This window comes from Scatophagus argus, chromosome 13, assembly GCF_020382885.2.
Source record: "Scatophagus argus isolate fScaArg1 chromosome 13, fScaArg1.pri, whole genome shotgun sequence".
Classification (NCBI taxonomy): domain Eukaryota; kingdom Metazoa; phylum Chordata; class Actinopteri; family Scatophagidae; genus Scatophagus; species Scatophagus argus.
In genome coordinates this window covers 9,621,819-9,643,006 of record NC_058505.1, presented here as the reverse complement: position 1 = coordinate 9,643,006, position 21,188 = coordinate 9,621,819, and the positions used below count along the sequence as shown (strand labels likewise).

The window sequence follows — 21,188 nt, the reverse complement described above, 5'->3', positions numbered from 1 at the left end:
AAATCTATAAACTGTTTTCAAAGCTTTCCTTGAAATAAAAAAGAAATCAGTTATCAGACACGTGCACAAAATTACAACTTACCACAATTATGAAGGTCACAGGTACGATGAACGTCCAGATGAAATGATTATCAGCCCTCAGCCAGCATCTGTGAAGTACAAAAGGTGATATTTAGTTCATTAAATCATCTCATTGCCAAAACAAAGTTGATTCTCATCGAGCAGAGTTGGATGATAGGCACAGCCACAGCAACAGAACAGAAACTCCTCTGACCACAGAGAAGAAAACCCGTCCTTGAAGGAGTGATGGCCTGGTGCCATGAGAGCCTGCAGTCTAAAAGTCAGTGGTTATTGGACTCATGACTTCACAGTCTGAAAATGTCTCTTACACTGTGTACCTAAGACTCTGAGCTGTAAACAATGTATTGTAGATGGTTCAAGAATGAATTGCACCTCGGTCTGTGTTTATCACCAGGAAACAGAAATGAAGTGAAGACTACAGCAATAAAAATGGAGTTTACTTAATCCTCTAATTTACTCCTATAAATTAGGGGATTGCAGCCATACAAATCATAAAGCTTGCTGCTTGGATGAAGACCAGCGGAAAAGTGCATAAACTTTTAACTGACAAGGGCAGCAATTATCCACATGCAAAAGAATAAAAAACCCAGTAGGTCAGGGTGGCTAGCCGGAGCATTCAATAACGTTGTGGCTTTGCTCACAGCCTCTTCCTTTAGCGGTGACAGGGCGTAAATTTTCCAGGGGCTAGGGGTGGGCTATTCATTGTGATATTACTATCATTAGCACATGTGCGCATGCCGTGTGGGTCTGTCTTGATGAAAACAAGGGAAGACTAATGCGCAAATGCGTACAAAATGAGATCTCTGCAAAAACGCCACACTCACGCTCGCTGTGTGCCGTAGCTTCTGTAGTCGATGGCTGCCGAGATGCCCACCACCATAGCCGGGATGAGGTACCCCGAGATGTAGTAGTACTTCCTGCGCGAGAACTCGCTCTCAAACACCTCAACCAGCATGAGGTACAGCTGCACGCCTTCCAGACACATCCAGGCGAACGCAGCCAGGAAGCAGAAGTGGAGAATGCCGGCGATGATGGAGCACACCAGCTGACAGGAGGACAAGTGCAAACGATACAGACAGAGAAAAGAGGATGATCAGAGGGGTAACTTGGTGTTAGGTGAATCTGATCTTCCTGAGTTACACAGAATGACTAATTACTATTTACCCAAACTACTTAATGCTTTTGTTTAGAGTTTGAAAGTTCAGTGGCCGGTGACATTAGCACAGTTTAGACAGATTACAATATCAATGGGATCTGCTCCAATCAATAGATTTGACTGGGTCGAGTGACTTTGTGGAATGTAAAACAGGTCACTTGAGATTTTAACATCTTTTTCGGCTCAGCAGTTTGGTTTTATGGCATACAACTTTGTTTTTGTTTCTGGCCACAGTAGGTGGATGTTTTCAGTAAAAACCTCACTGTTCACTAGCTGCCCAGAACACAGACAAACTTAGTTACTAGCTGGTGAACACAGTGGAGCCTTTAGCTGCTGTGCCCCAGATATTTCTTTCTGTAGTTCACAGAGACAAAATGAGAGCTAAAAGGGGAGTTTATCTAGAGGACAGACACATTGCTTCAAACGAATTCTGGATGTGGAAAAAGACCATTTTGCAAACAGAATTTGCTCCGAATAGCATTCGCATTAATTATTATTAGTTACCATCATAAAGAGGAAAACACATTTTTAAATCTAACAAAAATATTCATCGTCAAAGATTGCTGCTCAGACTTTTTCTTACCTTACTAATTAGATCACCGATTATCAAACTCAAGAAGGTGATTATTTATGAAAATAGATGTTATCAATGTATCAGTAATATCAGATATATCAATGTAATATCAGACCTAAAAGTACAAACATTCATTTGATAATTTTAGAATGTTTATCTTCCTGCCTTAAATGGTACAAATCCTATGACTATTTCATAAATGAGCTTTGATAAGCTCGTATCAGAGGCCAACAAACTGCATACACTATATTTTATAAAGGCATTCATCCCTGGTATTACAAACTGCACAGTTTCAAACTTTCAGTTTAGTGAAGGTCTAAATTTCAGACAGAAATGATGTAGAACTGTGTATAAAACCAGATTTACAGCACAATCTAGGCTATCCAGATCTACCACCATTTTATGTGGTGTGTTATCTTTTTATGAACACAAAGATGTTCTGCGTATTGCGAACGTAAACTGAGGCTACTTTCCAGTAGCAGTTACAGTAGGTGGTGACCTGCGTTCTTTTCTTTGACAACTTTTGAATCACTGCAATAAAAGCAATGTCAGCCTTTTATTGGACACCGTGCAGAAATTTGCTGTGGTTTCAAAACCGGATTATAGATTATGTTTTGTCACAGAAACACATGATAGCTTCTTAATCAGTCGGTTCTGTGGTTCTTCAGGTTATGTGACTGATAAGCAGTGAGCGTAAATTGGGTGAAGAAGAAATTAGTCATGGTATCACTTTGCAGTTTTATTTTTATCTGTCTTTTTAACACAATCCCTTGAATGCAGAGGTATGTGTCTGATATGATTGTAAAGCCCTGTTTCTGCTCTTTCATCTGACATGTGTGTCATACCTGTGCAATCATGGGTTCGCGAGCCAATCGAACAAGAGTAACCGGTGCACAGATGAAGCAAAGCTATACGCAGACTGAGACTATGAAGAAATTTGAGGCAAATTCGTAAGTTTGTATCTTTTCTCTCTCAAACACACAGACGAGTGCTGGGTATCGTTTGAAAGCCCAGGTTGTGCAGTTTAATGTTATATGCGTGCCATCTCGCAATGAAAAGTTCCGGAGCAATTCAACAGGGAAGAAGGGGTGTGAATTTGGACGCACTTTGTATTCATCGGCCTCTGAGGGTTAAGCACAGCGGACAAGCCCATTCATCAGTGCTATGAAAATGAGAACCCTCTGCAGTATAATTTCCTCAGTACCTTTGGTTCGGTCATGTTGATGCCCACAAGGTAGACGAGCTCGCCGATGAAAAGGTTGAGGCAGAGGTTTTTGTGGATGGTGTTGCGGTCACTTTGCAGACCTCTAAAGAAGCAGAAGGTGAAGAGGCTGATGGCGAGGCAGACGAGAGACACGGCGATACCCATCCGTGTGATGACGGTTAGAAGAAGCTCGTGGACGCTCCCATCCCCCTGCGGAGAAAGAAACATGACAGACTGACCTTCATCTGGACACCTTTTATAACCATTGGTGAAATTTAAGCACATCTAGCTGTATTTGTGCAAATACTGACCTGATGGAAATCTCTACATATATACTTGGCTATAATGAAAATGTCCACCTTAAAACAATATTCATGTGTCAATATGGGTGTTAACACAAGTTTTGCTTGTTGTCACCCTTCCCCCTGTTTATGCTTGCCATTAAAAAATCTCTTTCTAACACTCTTTCAGTGGAAAAAGTCCTTCTTTCGTGCAGAAATGTTTATTTAAAAGTAATATGAGGTTTAGGCAGTTTGCTCTTTTTTAGCCCAGAAGCCTTCTTCCCACAGACACCGTTTTCCCCACTGGATGCTTGATTTGTCTAATTCTGACTGTTAAAGACCTCACTTTAACTTCAGACAAACTCTGGAGTGTATTTTTGGACAAAATGAGGACTGTGAATTTTGTCCTCCACCACTAAAGAAAGTCACATTGAAAGAGCAAGACGAAGAGTTAATTTAAAATGAATTTAAAGGCATAATATGTAGGATATTATTAAAAGCAGTGGTTGAATGAGCTAGACAGTGAATGAAGAGAGAGTGGCAGTTAGTGCAAACAAGGAATCTGAGGGAAAAAAAAACCCCAAAAAACAGATTTTGCACAAAAGCAGCTTTAGTGAAGGTTGTTGCTTGTTTTTGTGTAGTCCTGATCTCTTGCTGTTTTTGGCTGGGGGCCACACACAGAAACATCCCAACATGTTAAAGTATCAAGAAAATCAAAAAAAGGAAGGCAGATACAGACACCACCACACACAAGTTTGACTGAGATAAATCACTTTTGCATGTTGTTATACTTTTTTTTAGGAAACTGTTGCATATTAAACCATCAATTACAGCAAAGGGGAACTGATTGGATGCCCATAGGAGCACATGAATATTGATTTGAGAAAAATCTGAAAAATTGTAAACCTGTAAACCGATGACGTATGGCACTCAGACTTAACATGCTTGGTTCACATTATGGGGCCCATATAACAAAATGTGACATCAGTTGAGGAATTGCCACAAAGAACTGCATCCATGCAAAGTGAAGTCCACGTGTGGGTTTTCTTTTTGAGATCAAATCACTCCGAGTTCCAGTTCTTATGAAACTGAGCATGTTTTAAGACCAGGCAAATGTGAAAATAACAGCTATGACCATACAAAATATCACTCAAGAACACGGTGGCCTGAAAGTGAGGCAATTTCTCCTGTGATATTTGTAATTTTATTGAGGGCAGGAGTTGCCGTTGAGGTGATGTGTGGGGAATTGGTGTGAGGCTAAGCCTAGCCTCGGGGCTCTGGTTTCAAGCTGTGGTTAAGCTTTGAGGTTAAGACAGATGACAGGGACAGAGTTCATGAATTGGGACTTATTATTAAATGAACCACAAACTTATCCTCCACATTTATTACTGGCAAGGTCCTTGCTGCACATGCTATTTATCATGTAATTGGATTGTAATTGCATTTTGCAACCAAACGGGTCCTACACCACTTCAAGAGGGGTGGAAACATAAGTTAAAGCTGAGGTTATACTGCTTCCCAAGATTCTCTGGGACAAACGCATGAGGGAATATAAGACATGTACGATAGGTAAAACATAATTACTTCTGATAACGATATGGCTCTTCCTATCTTGATACACAATTTCGCTCTTTTAAAGTGACAGCCTGCTTTTTTTTCTCCACCTCTCCCCTCTCCTCCCGCCCCCTACCTTCTCCTCCAGCAATAATCTAATTATCTCCACTGAAATGCCATTCTTGTTCTTGCCGTGTGGGCGCAAATCTATCAGCGAGACGGAAGAGCAACTAACTGAGACAGAAAAATAGCTCGTGCAAACCACATGGAGAGGGCCACTTACCACATTTCCCCGATGAGCCATGAGGATGGCGAAGTTGGTCAAGTGACTGCAGGAGCAAGTGGTGTGGCTCTTGTTGGTTTCCAGCAGTTTACAACCCTGAGTGGACCAGTATCCCATCATGCTGCGCTCTGAGTAATTCCAGAAGGAACAGTTGGGATTGTAGTAGTTCTCCTTCTATAAAACACAAACGCAGGAAAATGATTAAACATATATGAACATGCGCTGCAATATGCATGATTATACACAAACACATCTTGTGTATTTCATATCTGTAACTGCAAAAAACACAAGGTGATGTGCAGGCTGTCTATGTGTGCTTGTTGTAGCAGTCAGTATTTGTGCACTTAAAATTCTTTCAATTTGATTGATTGTTTGAAGGAAAAGGGATGGTCCAAATAGGGAAATCAGAATCACAATTTCCAAGGAGAAACATGGCACAGAAAAAAACTTGACTTGCTTCTCAAACTAGTCTAATTAATGCTAATCAGCACCCATGACACACTACAACAATAAAGATCCTTTCTCTTTACTGCGGCAGTTTTTCTACAACAATAATACATCCAAGTGCTGCATTTGCCCTTCACTGCAAAAGGCTGTGCAGCTGTTTCAGTATTTTAACCACTCTACAATGGGGTCTTGGGGAGTCTCAGAAGGAGGCTTACATCCAGGTGCTCCAGTGTGAAGATCACGGGGTCAGCCACAAACACACGGCTGGACTCCTTGGTTATAGAAGCTGACAGGATGTGCGAGTTGACAGTGAGGGAGAGGTTACGTTTGTTCAGGTCCCCCATTCCCCTCAGTGTGGCGTTCTCCATGCTGAGGAACTGACCCAGGTGTTTGTACAGCACAAATACCAGCTTTGCCACACCTGCAACCCACATTAATAAAATCATACAGAGGGAAAATAAACAAGTAAAGTACAAATAATCTATTTAGTGAAAAGTATGACAATTGTATACAATGTATCTAACCATAAAGGGATAGTCCCACAGATGCTCATTCATTTTCTGGTCCAGAGTTAGATGAGAACATTCATATAGCCAGCAAGTCATTAGCTTAGTTTAGCGTAAAGGCTGAAAACAGTGTGCTAATGAATAAACCTGTTTCCAAAATGTAAAACTTATTATCTTATTAATATCTCATCTGACTGCCATCATCTTCGTTGCACAAAAGACAACAAGTATGTCCAATAGGGACAGATTTCATGCCATCAGTCAATTACTGACAAAGCCCAAAAAGGAAGAGGAAAGCACAACTATAAGTGCTTCTGCAGCAATTATATTTTTCTCACCATTTTTGCTGTTGACTTTGACCGTGTTGGAGGAAAGCTGAAGGGACGCTCCGCCCTTGCTCGTCTGAGGAAACCGGAAGTCTTGCACCTGACCGTCGGTGCTTAACACATAGACATCCAACACTGAGAGGTGTGGGGAAAGAGACAGCAACAGAGAGAGCAAGAGAGAGGAGGTGCATTACTCACAGGCAACCTTTAAAAAGCAGTACATGTTGTTTAATAGAGCTCTGCTGTTTAAGCCCCTTTATGTGTAAAGACATGAGCTTCATTGTACCCGTAACAGAATTGAATCTTATTGCCGAGACCCTGAAGAGTGTCATTTACTTAAAAAAAAATGTCACTAAGCTGTTGCTTGGTATTTGAAAGCCTCTAAGGCAAGAAGAAAAGAAAAAAATAACAACAAGGGCAGCGATGGAGGATGAGCAAATGCAAGTGCACAGTCAAACTGCAGCATGAATGTCAAATATTCATAGGATCAAAAATATCATTGAGCTTTTACTTTTACTTTTTCTTTCCCTTGTGGGTTCAGATAACTCTGGGCTCGACGAGCAAATCTCTGAAAATCCTCCAAATTCCTGCAGCCCCTCTCTCCTGTATGCCAGCTGCCTGGTGGTGCTCCCTTTGATGTGTGAAATTACTGAGGGGTCAGGAGGACACACGTATCAGCACACTCCCTCCCATCAGAAACGGCTTCACTTCCTCAGATAGATGGCTTCTGACAGACGGAGATGAGGAATTGTTCTCTGGTTTCTCTCCCCCTCTGTCTGGTTTTTAGCTCTCTCTACGTCCTCTCTCCCATTTCCCTCATCTTGCCCTTGATGCTCGCCTGGAGGTGCCATTTGGACTTCGACAAACTGCTAATTAAGAGCAACAATCGTTTTCACGTTATTTTTGACTCTTCAAGGGAGGTCAGGTAAGCTGTTTTCTGAGGTTGCGTCTTTCTTTATACAGCCATATTTATGTTTTCCAACTGGATATTATCTCTGTTGTGCAGATAAGCGAGAGCTTGACAAGCTCATCAAAACTGTTTGAATACGGTGATTAAGTGCCCAATATATAGAATATTACACAATGTATTAATCAGTGCCTATGGTGGAAACAGAGCCACTAGTCCTTATCAGCTCAGCTAACTACCATTTAATGGGAAAGGCTTGGAGAGAACAGATAGCGTGCTGTGTGAATGGAACAATGCCATTCAATTGGTTTCTTTGTTTTCCCCCAGAGGTCTGGAAAGTTCATCTTGCAGCACACATTCAATACTTTATTAGAAGAAATAGATCAAAAATCAGTGAGGTATAAGACAAAAAAGGTGAGTCAGAGACCATAACCATAGCAACAGAGAGCTATGAGTAGAAATATGACAGTTCACTGCACAAAGGTGACTTAAATGAATGAGATCATGTTGCTAATAAACTGCCTGTAAGGACACATTTGCTTGGCTAAATCTTTTTATTGGGATGCTAGAAAGATGTGGCATTTTTTAAAATCAGATTCTCCTTGAGAGGTAGATGTCCAGGTACACAAAAGAATAAAAATCAACCTGAAGACAATTTTACCACTCAATTTTGCTGAGAGGTGATGCACAGCCAAGAAAAAAAAAAAGAACTGTCCACATCCTGAATTGTGACTGACAGATGCGTACTTGAAGTTTCATCTGTTTTATCATTACTGGAGAGGAACTTACTGATATTTTCTGCAGGCACTTTGACAATTGCAGGCTCGATCAGGTTTTCTGCGAGGACAAACGCCCCTTCCTCCAGTGTATCCAGTAGCATTGTGGCAGCGTGACTTTGTTCTGTGGAATTCATGTCTTTCCAGGATTTCAGAGCTTCGGGCCTCAGGAGGTTGTCAACAGTGTCCACAATTGCCTGTATCCATGGAGACAAGTGAAATGTCATCTTACTGTTTTCTCCCATCATAACTTCACTTTAATAACAATGAGCAGGGACTGAGCAGCAAATGATAAAAGGGCATGCATGGCCAACAGTGACATTGGCAACAACAACAGCAACTGAAATATCAAGATCATTCCAACTAAAGACATTCAAGGATGTCAAAGGTAACTAAAATAATAATGATGATAAAAAATGCATTATGTATTATTTAATATTCTGTTTATGAAAAACAGGCCTAATGTGATGAAGTTTATCTTGGACCAATTTCTTTATTGAATAATGTAAAACTGCTTGCAGGGGGTGGCAGGGGATACAAACCAAATGTTTTGCGTTACTGGACTGAATGAAGCTAAACAGCTATTTTCTAAAAGAACAACTGCTATGAACAATGGTTTCTCTAACAGGATCTGACCATAATGGCTTTGAATACCATTCTCTTGGAGGAAAGGGGGTATTATCACGAAATCCACATCCAGAGTGGCAATCTGAGTCAAGATGGGGGGAACATTTCTGCTTGTTTTCAATTGCAATCCTTTCATTTCCTGCATTCTGATAAGCAGTAAGTAAGCAAAACATTCCACAAAACCCACACAAGTATCGTATGTTGATAAAACAAGACTTTCCTTTGACCCCAACAGGGTGAGTTCATGACTCCTGCTTGACACAATCAACCACAACGCCTCTAAGTTTCTAAAATCCAAGATTCAGAATCTAGAGTAACACTTGTGATAAATCAAGAGTGACAATTTAACCATAGGTGCCATTTACCAGAGCAAGCCCCCCACAATAACGGTAATTAACCACAACAAGCCCTTGCTCACTGTACCAATTAGTCACAGCTGTGATTATCCAAAACACTAATTGACCACAGACAGGATTATCCGTTTGTCTGGGATAGCAAGAAAGGGGATCAACCTAAGTCTGCATCAATATATGATTAACTGCAACATTTAACCACTGAGCTCATATTAACCACAGCGATGATGACTGTATCCAGAGACAGAGCTCTCAGTGTCTTCATATCTCGGGCCAGAGCACAGAAATCAATCTCTGTGGCCCTGACCTTGCAGGCAACTAGAAGCTTGCGAGCTGTGACTATGATGGGAGTTAAGTGTGTGTGTGCGTGAGAGAGAGAACATGGTTATTACAGGGTCAGAGCCATTACATCCAGACAGACACTAAATGGTCGTCCCCCCCGGTGAGCCATCTCAAAGGACCCATGAAATCCAAAAGGGAGGAAAAAAAAAGTCGACTGTCTCTAATTTGTGTAGCACAGGAAGGATCTGTGTTCTGATTGAATCCTTTTTCTCCTAATTCTCTCTTGGGTGGGTGGTGGCGAGTGAGGGTCTGAAACACTCAAACAGTGTGGACCTCAACAGCAACAGGGAATGATGAACAGTGACACAAAAATAGCCTAGCAGCCATGGTAGCAGCTCCGCGAGGCTTACTGTATGCACAGAAGCTTTGAGCTAAATGCTAACATCAACAAGGTCGCAACAACATTGCTGACATGGTGGGGTTTATAAAGTCTAATGTTTACCATTTCAACCATCTTAGTCTAATGTGTTAGGAAGCTAATATTCTTCAGTTTTACAGTTCAGATAAATTATGTTAAGGTTTCACTAAAGTTCTTAGAATTCATGAAGGTATAAATGTTAGCAACAACTTATGGCAAAGAAAAATTTATTTTGCACATCTCCAGGTCGGAGGGCCCACCTGACCTGCCAGGGAAAGGGACACAGGACCCCTGAGTTGTTTTCAAAATGCAATGGGGTACACTGTTCAGTTGGGTGGAAGGGCTGCTGCTGACAGGAAAAGACACTGCCATAGAATATAGCAATGTAAACACAAGATTAATTTTATTCACTTCACCTGTCAGCGGTTTTAATATTGTGGCTGATCAGTGAAAGCACACAGTATAAACTGCCATTTGTGGCTCCAGAGGGAGTGGTTTGATAAATTGCCTCAAGTGATGTCACTTGAGACAGAATCAGTTAGGGCTGAAGACTACATGTTGGCAGTGGAGGAAAAGTCATTAGGTTTCCTCCTCTGGGCACTGCAAACGTAAAATAATAATAATAATAATAATAATGGCAATTCATCAAACATATCAAAGTCTAGACCAAAGAGACAGACCGGTCGACATCCAGAGGAGTCGTGTTGCTAGCTCGGCTAACAACAATTCTAAATCAGTTGGAAGGAAATTCATCACTCTTTTTCTCAGTAAAATGAGACCTCAAGTAAAAACAACCCACACTTACAGGAAGTCCCCGTGAGCCACTGAGAAATACAAAATCAGATCATTTGTATTATGCTATGCAAGGCTTCGCCTCCCCAGTGTTTACACCATGCTCTTGTCTTTCAGCAGAACCTGCCCAAGGCAATAAATTCTTCCACAGCACACGAAAAGCAAAATGTCTGAATGTCTGACAGAGAGTGAAAAATCGGAATGGAGCACAAACGTATTAATGGGCTCAGAAATTAATAACACAGATAAAACACAACTGTAACAGGAGAGGGATTTTTTCCTCTTTTTTTGCTATTGGGACAAGGGAAACTAGAAATTTTACAATGCAAGCAAGTGAAAATTGAGCACGCTGCCACTTTGATCACACTTCTGTCTGACAGGGAGGTGCAATTACAACCGTGGGAAGGCAATTATTCACACAACGTATGAAAAGCGAAATGATGGAGAGAGAGATAGAACTAGTGGGGGGGGGGGGGGGGGGGGCAAATGAAAGAAAAATGTACAAATTATAGCACCCAGAGGATAGAAAACAGGACAAAGACGAGGGTGATATCCTCAGATGGACAGAAGGACAAGCCGAGTCATACAAAAAACAGCCATATCTTGTGCAAGCAGGTCACCGGGCACATACTGTAACAGGACGATCAAGGACATAGAGACAGACAGTGCTGCATGCTGCTGGTGAAGCGTTACGGACCGAGGTAAAAAAAAAAAGCCAACATGGAAAGCCTGCAGTGATAGCTATACCTTCATGTACGCCCTGCATGTCTTCTCTCTTTTTTGAAGCTTTTCCCACATGACAAGTAGATCAAGAACAAAAGACAGATCGTAAGAAAACAGGAATCATGCCACCTACCATAAATCACAGAATTGATCAAGGGAAGGAAAAGGAACACATCTGTGAACCTCAAAGTGATGCAACAGCTCTAAATGCTTTTTCTGGGGAAACAGTGTTTGCATTCTACATATGAATATGGATCACATAGTAGTGGGAGTAAAAGACAAAAAGCGGTGTGGAGGAAAAAATGCTGAGACCAGATTCTGATGCTTCCCATTAGTGATGCTTTAAAATACATTGAGAAGATAAACAATGTGGGATGAGGTCATTTGTATTTCATGCTATGGAGAGAATAATATATAGAGCTGGCTCTTTGTTGGTCTCTTTGTATTAAATAAGTTGTCTTCCCATTCTAATTGATTGGAAGCGAAGAAAATCACATACTGTAGCTCCCATACAGAACTGGTAAACAAGAGATAATAAATGTTTTGTTATATCCACACTACAGCCTATATTTCTTAACACACACACAAAAAAACAACATGGACACCACAATTTACTTACTGATTTGTGGGAAAGGGCTGCATGAAACTCACAGGACCATATCAGTGGTTTTTTTGTAAGTTTTATTATTTATTTTTTTATTTGTAAGTCGTGTGATGATTTTTTTCCAATCAATCAACAATTCTTTTTCTGATTAGACAATTAATCAAACAACAAATTTATCACTTATTCTTAAGATTATTTTTGTTACTAAATTAACAATTAATTTCCCTTAAAAAAATATCTGAAACTTGTCTCATTAATATTCCAATATTGTATTCAATCATCTCATCATAATTATCTAATTTCCACATCACTGCTGTGTTCTGATGTTAATCATAGTTTGCTTTGATCAGAAAATCTGTATTCTTACTTAATTACCTGACATAAAAACTCATGACGTGGATTTATTTCATCGCTGGATTAATACGCAGTTAAGATGATCACTGGCAAATGTATTTCTGCAATGACGTGGCTTAAATAAAATAACAGAACTGTATTTATAGATACATATATAGATAGATATATATGTAAAGTTACCCCATGCAACACAAGATCATGCATGGGGTAACTTTACATTGCCGAACACCAACGCAGAGTCCTCCATTTTTAGTTCGGTAAAACTGTAGTCGGCTTTCTGCACTGACCTGATTTTTTGATCATATATACAAGAAAGACCGTCTTCATAACCAGGGCAGAGGAATCAGGGCTAACCTGATTTTCTGAGTTGGAAAAAGCTGATTCTTGAGCATGTATTTAGGTAAGTGGGTTTCCGATTAGCTTTTTACAGTTATGCATGTGCACACCAAACGCTGCCAATAAGTATCCTTGTTTTTTTGTTTTTTTAAATGAACAATTATGTTTAAAACTATAAATTAAACTAAAACTGCAACTAAATCAAAGCAGCTTCTTCAAAAAGCAACATCTGGCTGTTTTACTGCCTTCTGTGGTGGAAATGCTTCAAGTTTCACCTCTTGTTGGGTGTGTGCATGGCTGAACCTGCAACTGGTCTCAACCGTGATGTTACAACCTGTACATCATGGCAGACAGGTTAAACTACCAGTGAGCAGCAAAAACAAGATTTTCAGCAGGTGTTGAGGAACTCATTTAAATATAAATGAGTCAGTTTCCATAGTTGAGCTAACATTTGTGCTATAAGGACAACCTGTATTCCGCCTGTCTGTTACAATCAGCAAGCCACAGTCCCCAACCAGAAACAATGGCAAGAACAAAGTAATGTGGTTTCTTAAGTTTGAATTCATTTTTAGCAGAGTTGCTTTGTTACTGAAGAGTAAAATGCAAAGTGCAAACATTTCAGGTCAACCTGCAATTAAAGTGAAGCAACTAGCAGCAATAATGCAATTTAAATCAAACATTACATTTCACGTTCACTATAAAAGGATCCCACAACTCAAGCAAGTCTGCTAATAGATTTTCATACTACAGAAGAATAAATGGAAACTAATGGCTGTCCGGAACAGTAGCAATAAAAATTAAACACAGCCGCGTAGTCCACAGAATAGTAAGCTGTGATGAAAAGTGTATGTGATTTCTAAGAAAGACAATAAAACTTGCAAAACCACTTTTATGGTCCTTTGACTTCTGCCATTCTAGATTGAACTCAGCCAATCACAAGATGTTGTTGTCATGTAGACCTAAAACTCACTGCAACATTCTCAGTGCTGCAGTGACAAACCTGCTAGCTCTTATCTTCAAATGCAATAATCGCAATGTAGCTGTCTGAACATTAGGGCACAAACAACAGGCGTCACTTTGGTGCAAATCACCTTGTTTACAGATCAACTGCTGTTTAGAAAGACTGAATAACAATGTAATTTTTCAAGCTGTCACTCATCTCGCCGTGAAACTGCCAGCAGCTGAGACACGTAGGTAAGTCTAAGGTCTACTCTTTTCTTGCCGAGTGCTTGCAGAGGCTCCAGGGGAGAGTTCCACACTTGTCAGTGTTGAAGAGTCTTTGTATTTTTCTTTGTGTTGGTGGGGGGCTCATGGCCATTAGCTCCTTTAAGGTGCAACTGCCAGGTGACTCTGTGTTTCCAAAGCCGGTAATTACCAGGGAGCTGTAGAGGAATGAGCTTCCCCTCAGGGCTAGACCCGCCTCCTTAGCCCCCTCACCTGAGACTGTGAATGTGCGTCCGTGTGTGCGTGTGTGTCTGTGTATTGGTAAGTGTCTTGCTAATGAATGTCTTGAGTCATGGGGGACAAAGTTTAGGCCAGACAGGAATTTTCACAGTACCTTGTTGAAACTGCGTCCAGCTGAGTCTTTCTCACTCGGTCTGAGCTCCTGCAACTGAGCATCCAGGATATCCACAAGCTGCTCCATCAGGCGCACCGAGGAGCTGACGTCTCCAGCAAACACGGGGCCCTGTGTGTGGCGTGCCAGCTCATTGGCTAAATTAGCGGCATTTTCGCCACTTCGAATCTAAAAATAGCAACGAGGAAAACATGGGTGTCACTGAGGCGTCAGTGATGCAGGCTTGAGATGGTTCTGCGGTATGAAGATAAGACAATATGTCTCATATACTCCTCAGGGTCATAATTCATTCAGACTGGGCTTGTTCAGAATGAAAGGAAAGTCAGTGGGTGCAGAATGTAAGTAAACACAGAGAGTGTATGTTGAACATACTGGCAAACAAAAACATGGACAAAACACATAACTTGAAGAAACAAAAAGGAAAAAGTTGAGCTCGACTGAGCTGTGACACAATCCCGTACTACATACTAATTTTACACATCGGATACTATATAATAATATTCACAGTACGGTGCTTTTGCAGTTAGTGTACAAGAAATGAATGTACTTTGTAATTTTAAACTGAGTAAATGAAGCAATACAATCAATTAAAAAGCAACCTTGGAATTCCACTGCCAATTCAAGTTCTCAAAGAGAAAGCTAATGCAGCTAATGTCTTATCATACAGACCATAATTACGAGAGGCAAAATGGGGGAAACATTCATACCATTGAGCCTCTAAGGTGTAATTCCGAGTCAGAGATACAGGAAATTTCAGACTGCTGCAGTATCTCCCACTTGGTGAAAAGAACTACAGAAGTGTCAACAAACTGGTGGGATAATGGCTGCAAAACGACTATTGTTGGCAATTACATCCAAATAAAATTCAAAATCAGTGATAATATAATCAGTTCAGCCAATTCAGCATCTGGTTTCACTTGTTAATGAGCAAATATGCAAAATGAAAAATGCCTAACGCAGACTCCTATTTCTCCTGTGTGACTACAAGGCTAGCAAAGGCAATATCCACACTAATGTGAGGCTTTCCCTCCCTTCTTTCAGCTGTACCAACATGGCAGCATAAACACGTGTCCAAAGATTAAATAACTATTTTTGTTTTTCTAAGATCATTCCAACACTGCCTCACTACCATCTGCAATTTATTTAAGCTTTGCATCTGCAAGCAGCTTATATATGTACTTATTTGGTAAAACAGTGTCAAACATCAAACATTTCTTTAGTATACTTTTCCCTTTGCTTAATTAGTACTGTAGTATGCAATTCTGCACTGTGTGGAAGGTGTTTTATATGTCACATCAAAAAGATAGCTTAGATAGCTATATGTCGGGAGTTTGGGTTGCATCAGGCTACTAACACGCTTATCTGTGCATCTACATTAGATTTCTACCTGCATGACAACATCAAAGCTGACGAGTGAGTGAAAAAAGATGCTCTGGCTCTTTGACTCTCAGCAACTGTCTGCAGAGCTTGGCATGACGTCTGATGTTTCAGCTCATTTCAGCTCACTGCCACTCACTTTATTTTAGCTGGATTTGAGTAAAGTGTTCATGATGTATGATGTGAACAGTCATCTGCTACTTTAAGAACAACAGACCAAGCAAAAAGATCAGAAATTGCCTCTAGATGTTTGATCTTAACTGTGTAACATGTTTGCTTGCTGCTATATTTTGTAATTGACACATTCCTGTCTTACCTTTTGTGCCACTTGGGTCACCCAGTGTGAGGTGCAGTTGCTGAGGTCTGGCCCTTTGGAGCACCAGGTCCCTGCCACAGTGCAGAGGAAGGAGGCAGTGCCTGCAGTACCACAGAATAAACAGAGCAGTTGGAGGGAGGCCAAAACCTTGCTCAAGTTTACAGTTTCTCCCGTTGATCCTTCATTTATACAGACCCTAGAGCCGGGAACTAACCATTTCAACCATTTCCAAACAATCTGAAAGTCTGCAAGAAGTGTGCCATCTACACGAACTAAACAAAATTGTGGAAGGGACACTGAAACGCTATCAGGTTTCAACATAACTGGTCAAAACTGTGAGGAAAAAAAAATGGACTCTGGTTTGTTATAATCTCTAAACATTTCAGAACTGTAAACATTAATTTGCTTCCATATTATGCATTTCTAAATAAAATTTTAAAAAAAGAACTCCTGATGACTGTCTCTTCACTGACAACAGAAACAATATATGTAATATAAGTCTCATTCCCTTTTCGCATCACACAACCCCAAGTCAAAACACTGTTTTTTTTTGTTTACTTTCATCCTCCAGTAGTTCTGATTTATATTTTGACAGTTCTGTCAGTCTCTGTGATGGGGCGTTAAGGTAACTTGTGAGAGACTCATGTGAGTATCACTGAGTCTGAGAGTCTGATAGAACTGCCATCAAAACATGCTCCCCTTACCACTGACTTCCTGCGCTTCCACGAGTGATGTGAGGAATAACTGTGAATATACTGTCTGAATGTAATTACGACAATTAGCAGACATTGGGCTTTGGCAGAGCTTTCTCTTTTATAACTTCCCAAACACTGTCCATCATCTTAATTGGTTTCTGCGCTTTGTTAGGTTGCAAATCAGCAACAGTTTATTTTTTTCCTCTGTCCATGCACTCGCACCGCAAGAATAAATGTGCTTCAAAATTACACAAACAAGAACTATGTACATTATGCCATTATATTAAAACAGAGTCCTGTTACCTATTTTCAGGAAAGTGAATGGCCCTAATCATGCTAGATTATAGTTTCAAATTAGACATGCCCTCTAGCTGAAGTGTCAAAGACTCAGTACACATAAGCAAAGATAGAAATAGCACATTAACACCTAAATAAGCACAAATAAAGTAACAGGGTCATTTTCACACACTTTCAGGATCCTTGAAACTTTGTTTCTGAACATTTGTATGCTGAAAGTGTGATTCTGAGACTCTTTGAAATGTTTGATTGTTAATGGAAAAAAACACTAAACCTGTTTACCTCCTACTGAGTTTAAGAGCAAATAATCAAGATGATTAAAAATAGCAGGACAACACATAAAAAGAATAACAGAAACACGTGTATTTCAGAAAGGTACATGCTGGGACTCAAGCATTTTAGCAGATATTGGCCCAGTTTTATGACATAAATGTAAAGTGTGAATGACTGCCAGAGCTAGAAGAAAATGAGAGATTTTCTTCTACATTGTCAGGCAAACATCAGCCGCTATTCACACAGCAGTGCTAATTAGATGAGTTATCCCACACAGCTATGGAAGGAACTGGTTGTCTTTTGTGGTAATAGTCACATTCACAACGTGTGCTAAACATCATAATCGTCACAGTGGAAACTCTTGGTTAATTATACACAGTCCAGTTTTCGATCACAGGTCTAATTATTGAACAACAAGCTGATTGCACAAAATTAAATTTTCAATAAAAAGTTACAATTCAATTTTGTGTTGATAAATCAGATTCTGGTTACTGTTACTGTGAAAAATGCAAATGTTACTAATCACTTAAAATACCCATCAAAAATACCCATCATCATGCTTATAAGATCCATATTTATTATTTTATTATCAATTATATCATCAGCATGCCTCAAACACCATCATCAGGCTTACCTCTGGTCCCTTTAGGGCAGGGCCTCTCCACAGTGCTGCCAGTGTGGGTCTGAGGCCAGTCGATGGTTCGCCTCCTCGTCGCCTCACAGAAACGTCTCGGTGTTGGTGGAAGCTCAGGGACTGTGGGCTCCGCTGTACCTGAGCCACGATTGTCCTCAAATGGGTCCCTCCCATCTCTTGGATCTGCTCCTGCTAAAGTGGTGTCAGCGTGCCCCTTCACAGTGGACGCCGTGGTGGTGGTGACAACTGAGGTTGTCTTAGGCATGGACGGTGAGACGGAGAAATCTTCGATGGTTGGCACTGGAACGAAAGAAGAGCAAAGCTGTTATAGCTTGAGCCATAAATGTCCTTGCCTTGAACTCCCGTCGTTTGCAGCAGTGGGGGGAACTGCAACTGTTTTGAGTCCTGTGGCTTGTTGGCATTACTAGAGTTACTGCTGCCCATAATTCCTGGAAATAAAAAGCTCGGAACAGCCTTCACATCTTTTCTGGTCCTTCACTAAACTCCTGCTCCTTCAAGGCAAACCTGCCAACGTGACTCCACATCTATCTCTTGCTATTTTTGGTTTACTTAAGCCCATAAATAAGACAAGAAGTTGCTGTGGCATCCTCTGACATAGCAGTGATTTCCTCCCGACAGAGTCAGTATCTTGGGCTGATTAAATGTCAACAATGAAGACAAAGCATTCCTGCATTTTACTTTTTTGTCTAGTTCATCTCTCTCACTTTGATAAAGCTGGTGTGTGGAAGGAGAACTGCACTGCTCTGAGCAAAAACCATCCATCAGCAATAATGCGATTCCACTGTATTCAATCCACGCCTACCCTGAAAAGCAAATCTATGTGTGAATGTGCACATGCATGTGTGCAAGAGCATTTGTGTTTGCTCCATTGCTCAGGTGTGTTCCTGCTTAAAAACCATGGCGTGTGCACAGATGGATATCTGCTGCGGAGAGCCTGGAGATAACTAGGAAATGAGAACAGAAATAGGAAATCTATAAATTTTATACAGTATGAATAGCCAATATGAATAAAAAAGGAAAATAAGGTGGATGTTTGCGTGTATGTGCGTAAGTTCTACATGGATATACTAGTCTAACGCATGAATGATCTTACATTTTTACCCATAACCACCTGATTGTATGTGGAGATAAATGCAGCTTCCCACAATGAGCTCTGCAGTTGTGAAAGGCACTATAATGTTGTCTTCAGGTTCCCTGGGTGCCTCTGGAAAAATGCAATATCATGCTATCTGACACTCCATCATCAGACACATATCTCCATTTCCTGTGAGAGAATGGTGACAGAGCCCACATTTCACATTTCACACGAATCAGCCAGACAGGGGGATCTTTGCTTTTTCATTTCAGTGAAATATTTGACTTTATTACAAAGCTGAGATCTAGCGATGTGGTCAGGAGGCCACAGCAGGGAGAGAACAGTCTGATGCTCTCTATAAAAAAAATAAACCCCAAACCACCCTGCAGTGAGGCTGAATTGTGACATTTTACTCAGTGACCTTTTCCCTTGGTAGGAGCCCTGGCTAATTACCTTACACTCATTCAGTCATTGTGTGTCTCTCACACAGACATTCACAAGTTGGCCACGCCAGCATGGCTGCAAAAATAACAGCTGACAAGTGTGGTTAGTACCCACAGCTATGAAGGTGTTCAGAATTACTCAAAGGAAGCAAGTGTGACAACAAAAATGACTAAAAACTGCAGAAAAGCCAAGAAAAGGACCTGACAAGAAATGTCTTATTATATTTCTCATTACAAAACATAAGATTGCCATAGTTGCCATCTTTTTATTTATTTTATTTCTGTATTTATTAATGGAAGTAAATTTCATTATAAAAAATCCTGAACAGATGAATATATATGTAAAACATAATAGTATAACAATGCCTCAGTGTAAAAGGAAAAAAATATAAATATGTTTTTTAAATAAATTACGTATTATTATGTATGTATTAGTGAAGATTTTTTATCGACTCAGGAAAAGTGAGATGATTCATGAGCTGACTCCACTGATTCAATATAAACATATAATGCAATAACAGGGCAAGTGTAATTAGGTTTCAGAATATTACACCTCTCCATACCTGAGTAAACTTCTGCTTTTCCACAGCCTGTAAAATAACATGTGCATCACCTGATTAACCAAAGCCCTGTACCTCTCATATTTCACTACAAATTTTCATACAGTATCAAGATAGATACTGATCAGTCTTACTGAACCGGTAAATATTCACATTTAGTAATTTTCCTGAAAACATTTAAATTGCTCAGCATAAAACATCATTTGTTAACTATTACACTGGCATTCTCTTTTGATCCGAAACAATTAATCAAGTAATCTATTAATCAAAAATTAGCATCTTCTCTGATAATCAAATAATGAATTAAAAGAAAATCAATTCAAATTTGAAAAAATCTCTAGTTCTTGCTTCAAGAGTACTAATATGGATTTTCTGTTCTTCTCTCTTTGTCTGATTGTAAATGTAACCTGTGGACCTTGGACAGCTGGATAGACAAAATTACCAACTCAAAGACATTCGCTTGGGTTTCTGGGATGATGTGATGAATGTTTTTAACTATTTTCTTTTTCATCTGAAAAAAATTAGTACACTCATTTAGAAAATTGAGAGATCCAAAATGAAAAGATTTTCTAGTTGCAACCCTAATTCCCTTAATCACTCACAAAATCCAACAGATAGCATCTTACATTACAATAACATATTCTATTCAAGTACATAGAAAAACGCACAAAATTATTTTTGGCATATACAGTGAGAACCTCAGTCATTGTCTCTCATTTCTCTTTCAAGCAGAATCATAAAAATGAGGATGCCGACAGTCATTTTTTTTTCTTTTCTCACTCAGATTGTGATTGTGAAGAACACCAAGAACGTTAAATACACAAAATATCTATTTAATATTACATCGAGTAATGTACTGTTGATGGTGATGCATTGATGCATTTGTGGGGTTATTTCGAATCCTCTGCAGCAGGTGCACAGCAATTTTCTTTTGATTGTGATGAGTAAATTTTAGTCCAGTAAAAGCTCAGTGTCCTCTGATAGCACTCAACCAAGAGAGGATCGCACCAATTAGCTGCCATTTCTCCCAAGAGGCAGTGAAGTCACTCTTTATGGGCAATCTGACACCAAAGGCGTACTGTTGCCATATGCTGAATAATACCTCTTGTAAATAATGGAAGAGTTTGAGACTGAACACTTGCAAAATGGCTGTCACTGGAGTCTAAACAGAGTGTGTAAATTAAAACTGAGCTAAAATGAAGGAAAACTATTACGCAAGATCATCAATCAAGACATAAGAGACGAAAGAGAATTAGTTTTATCACTTTATAGCCCCCCAGAACCAATTATGTAGCTGTGAGGAAGATGACAAAAAATATTAAAGCATAATCAGATGA

The 21,188-nt window shown here is 40.0% G+C and overlaps 1 protein-coding gene across 6 annotated transcripts in view; it reads right to left on the bottom strand.

Annotated features, from left to right (window-relative positions):
* The window catches only part of LOC124069125 (adhesion G protein-coupled receptor L2-like), an 82,222-nt gene that overhangs the window by 13,191 nt on the left and 47,843 nt on the right, over nucleotides 1–21,188 (bottom strand). For 4 of the 6 annotated variants that reach the window (XM_046407921.1, XM_046407924.1, XM_046407928.1 and 1 more), the window contains exons 6-16: nucleotides 17,753–18,052; nucleotides 15,854–15,954; nucleotides 14,143–14,328; nucleotides 11,315–11,353; nucleotides 8,109–8,292; nucleotides 6,425–6,547; nucleotides 5,796–6,001; nucleotides 5,134–5,307; nucleotides 3,016–3,225; nucleotides 906–1,126; nucleotides 83–149 (exon numbers count right to left, since the gene is read on the bottom strand). In XM_046407921.1, the coding sequence (XP_046263877.1) occupies nucleotides 83–149; nucleotides 906–1,126; nucleotides 3,016–3,225; nucleotides 5,134–5,307; nucleotides 5,796–6,001; nucleotides 6,425–6,547; nucleotides 8,109–8,292; nucleotides 11,315–11,353; nucleotides 14,143–14,328; nucleotides 15,854–15,954; nucleotides 17,753–18,052 (1,811 nt within the window). The remainder of the gene's footprint in view (nucleotides 1–82; nucleotides 150–905; nucleotides 1,127–3,015; nucleotides 3,226–5,133; nucleotides 5,308–5,795; nucleotides 6,002–6,424; nucleotides 6,548–8,108; nucleotides 8,293–11,314; nucleotides 11,354–14,142; nucleotides 14,329–15,853; nucleotides 15,955–17,752; nucleotides 18,053–21,188) is intronic. The other 2 variants (XM_046407923.1, XM_046407927.1) reach the window with 1 other exon arrangement.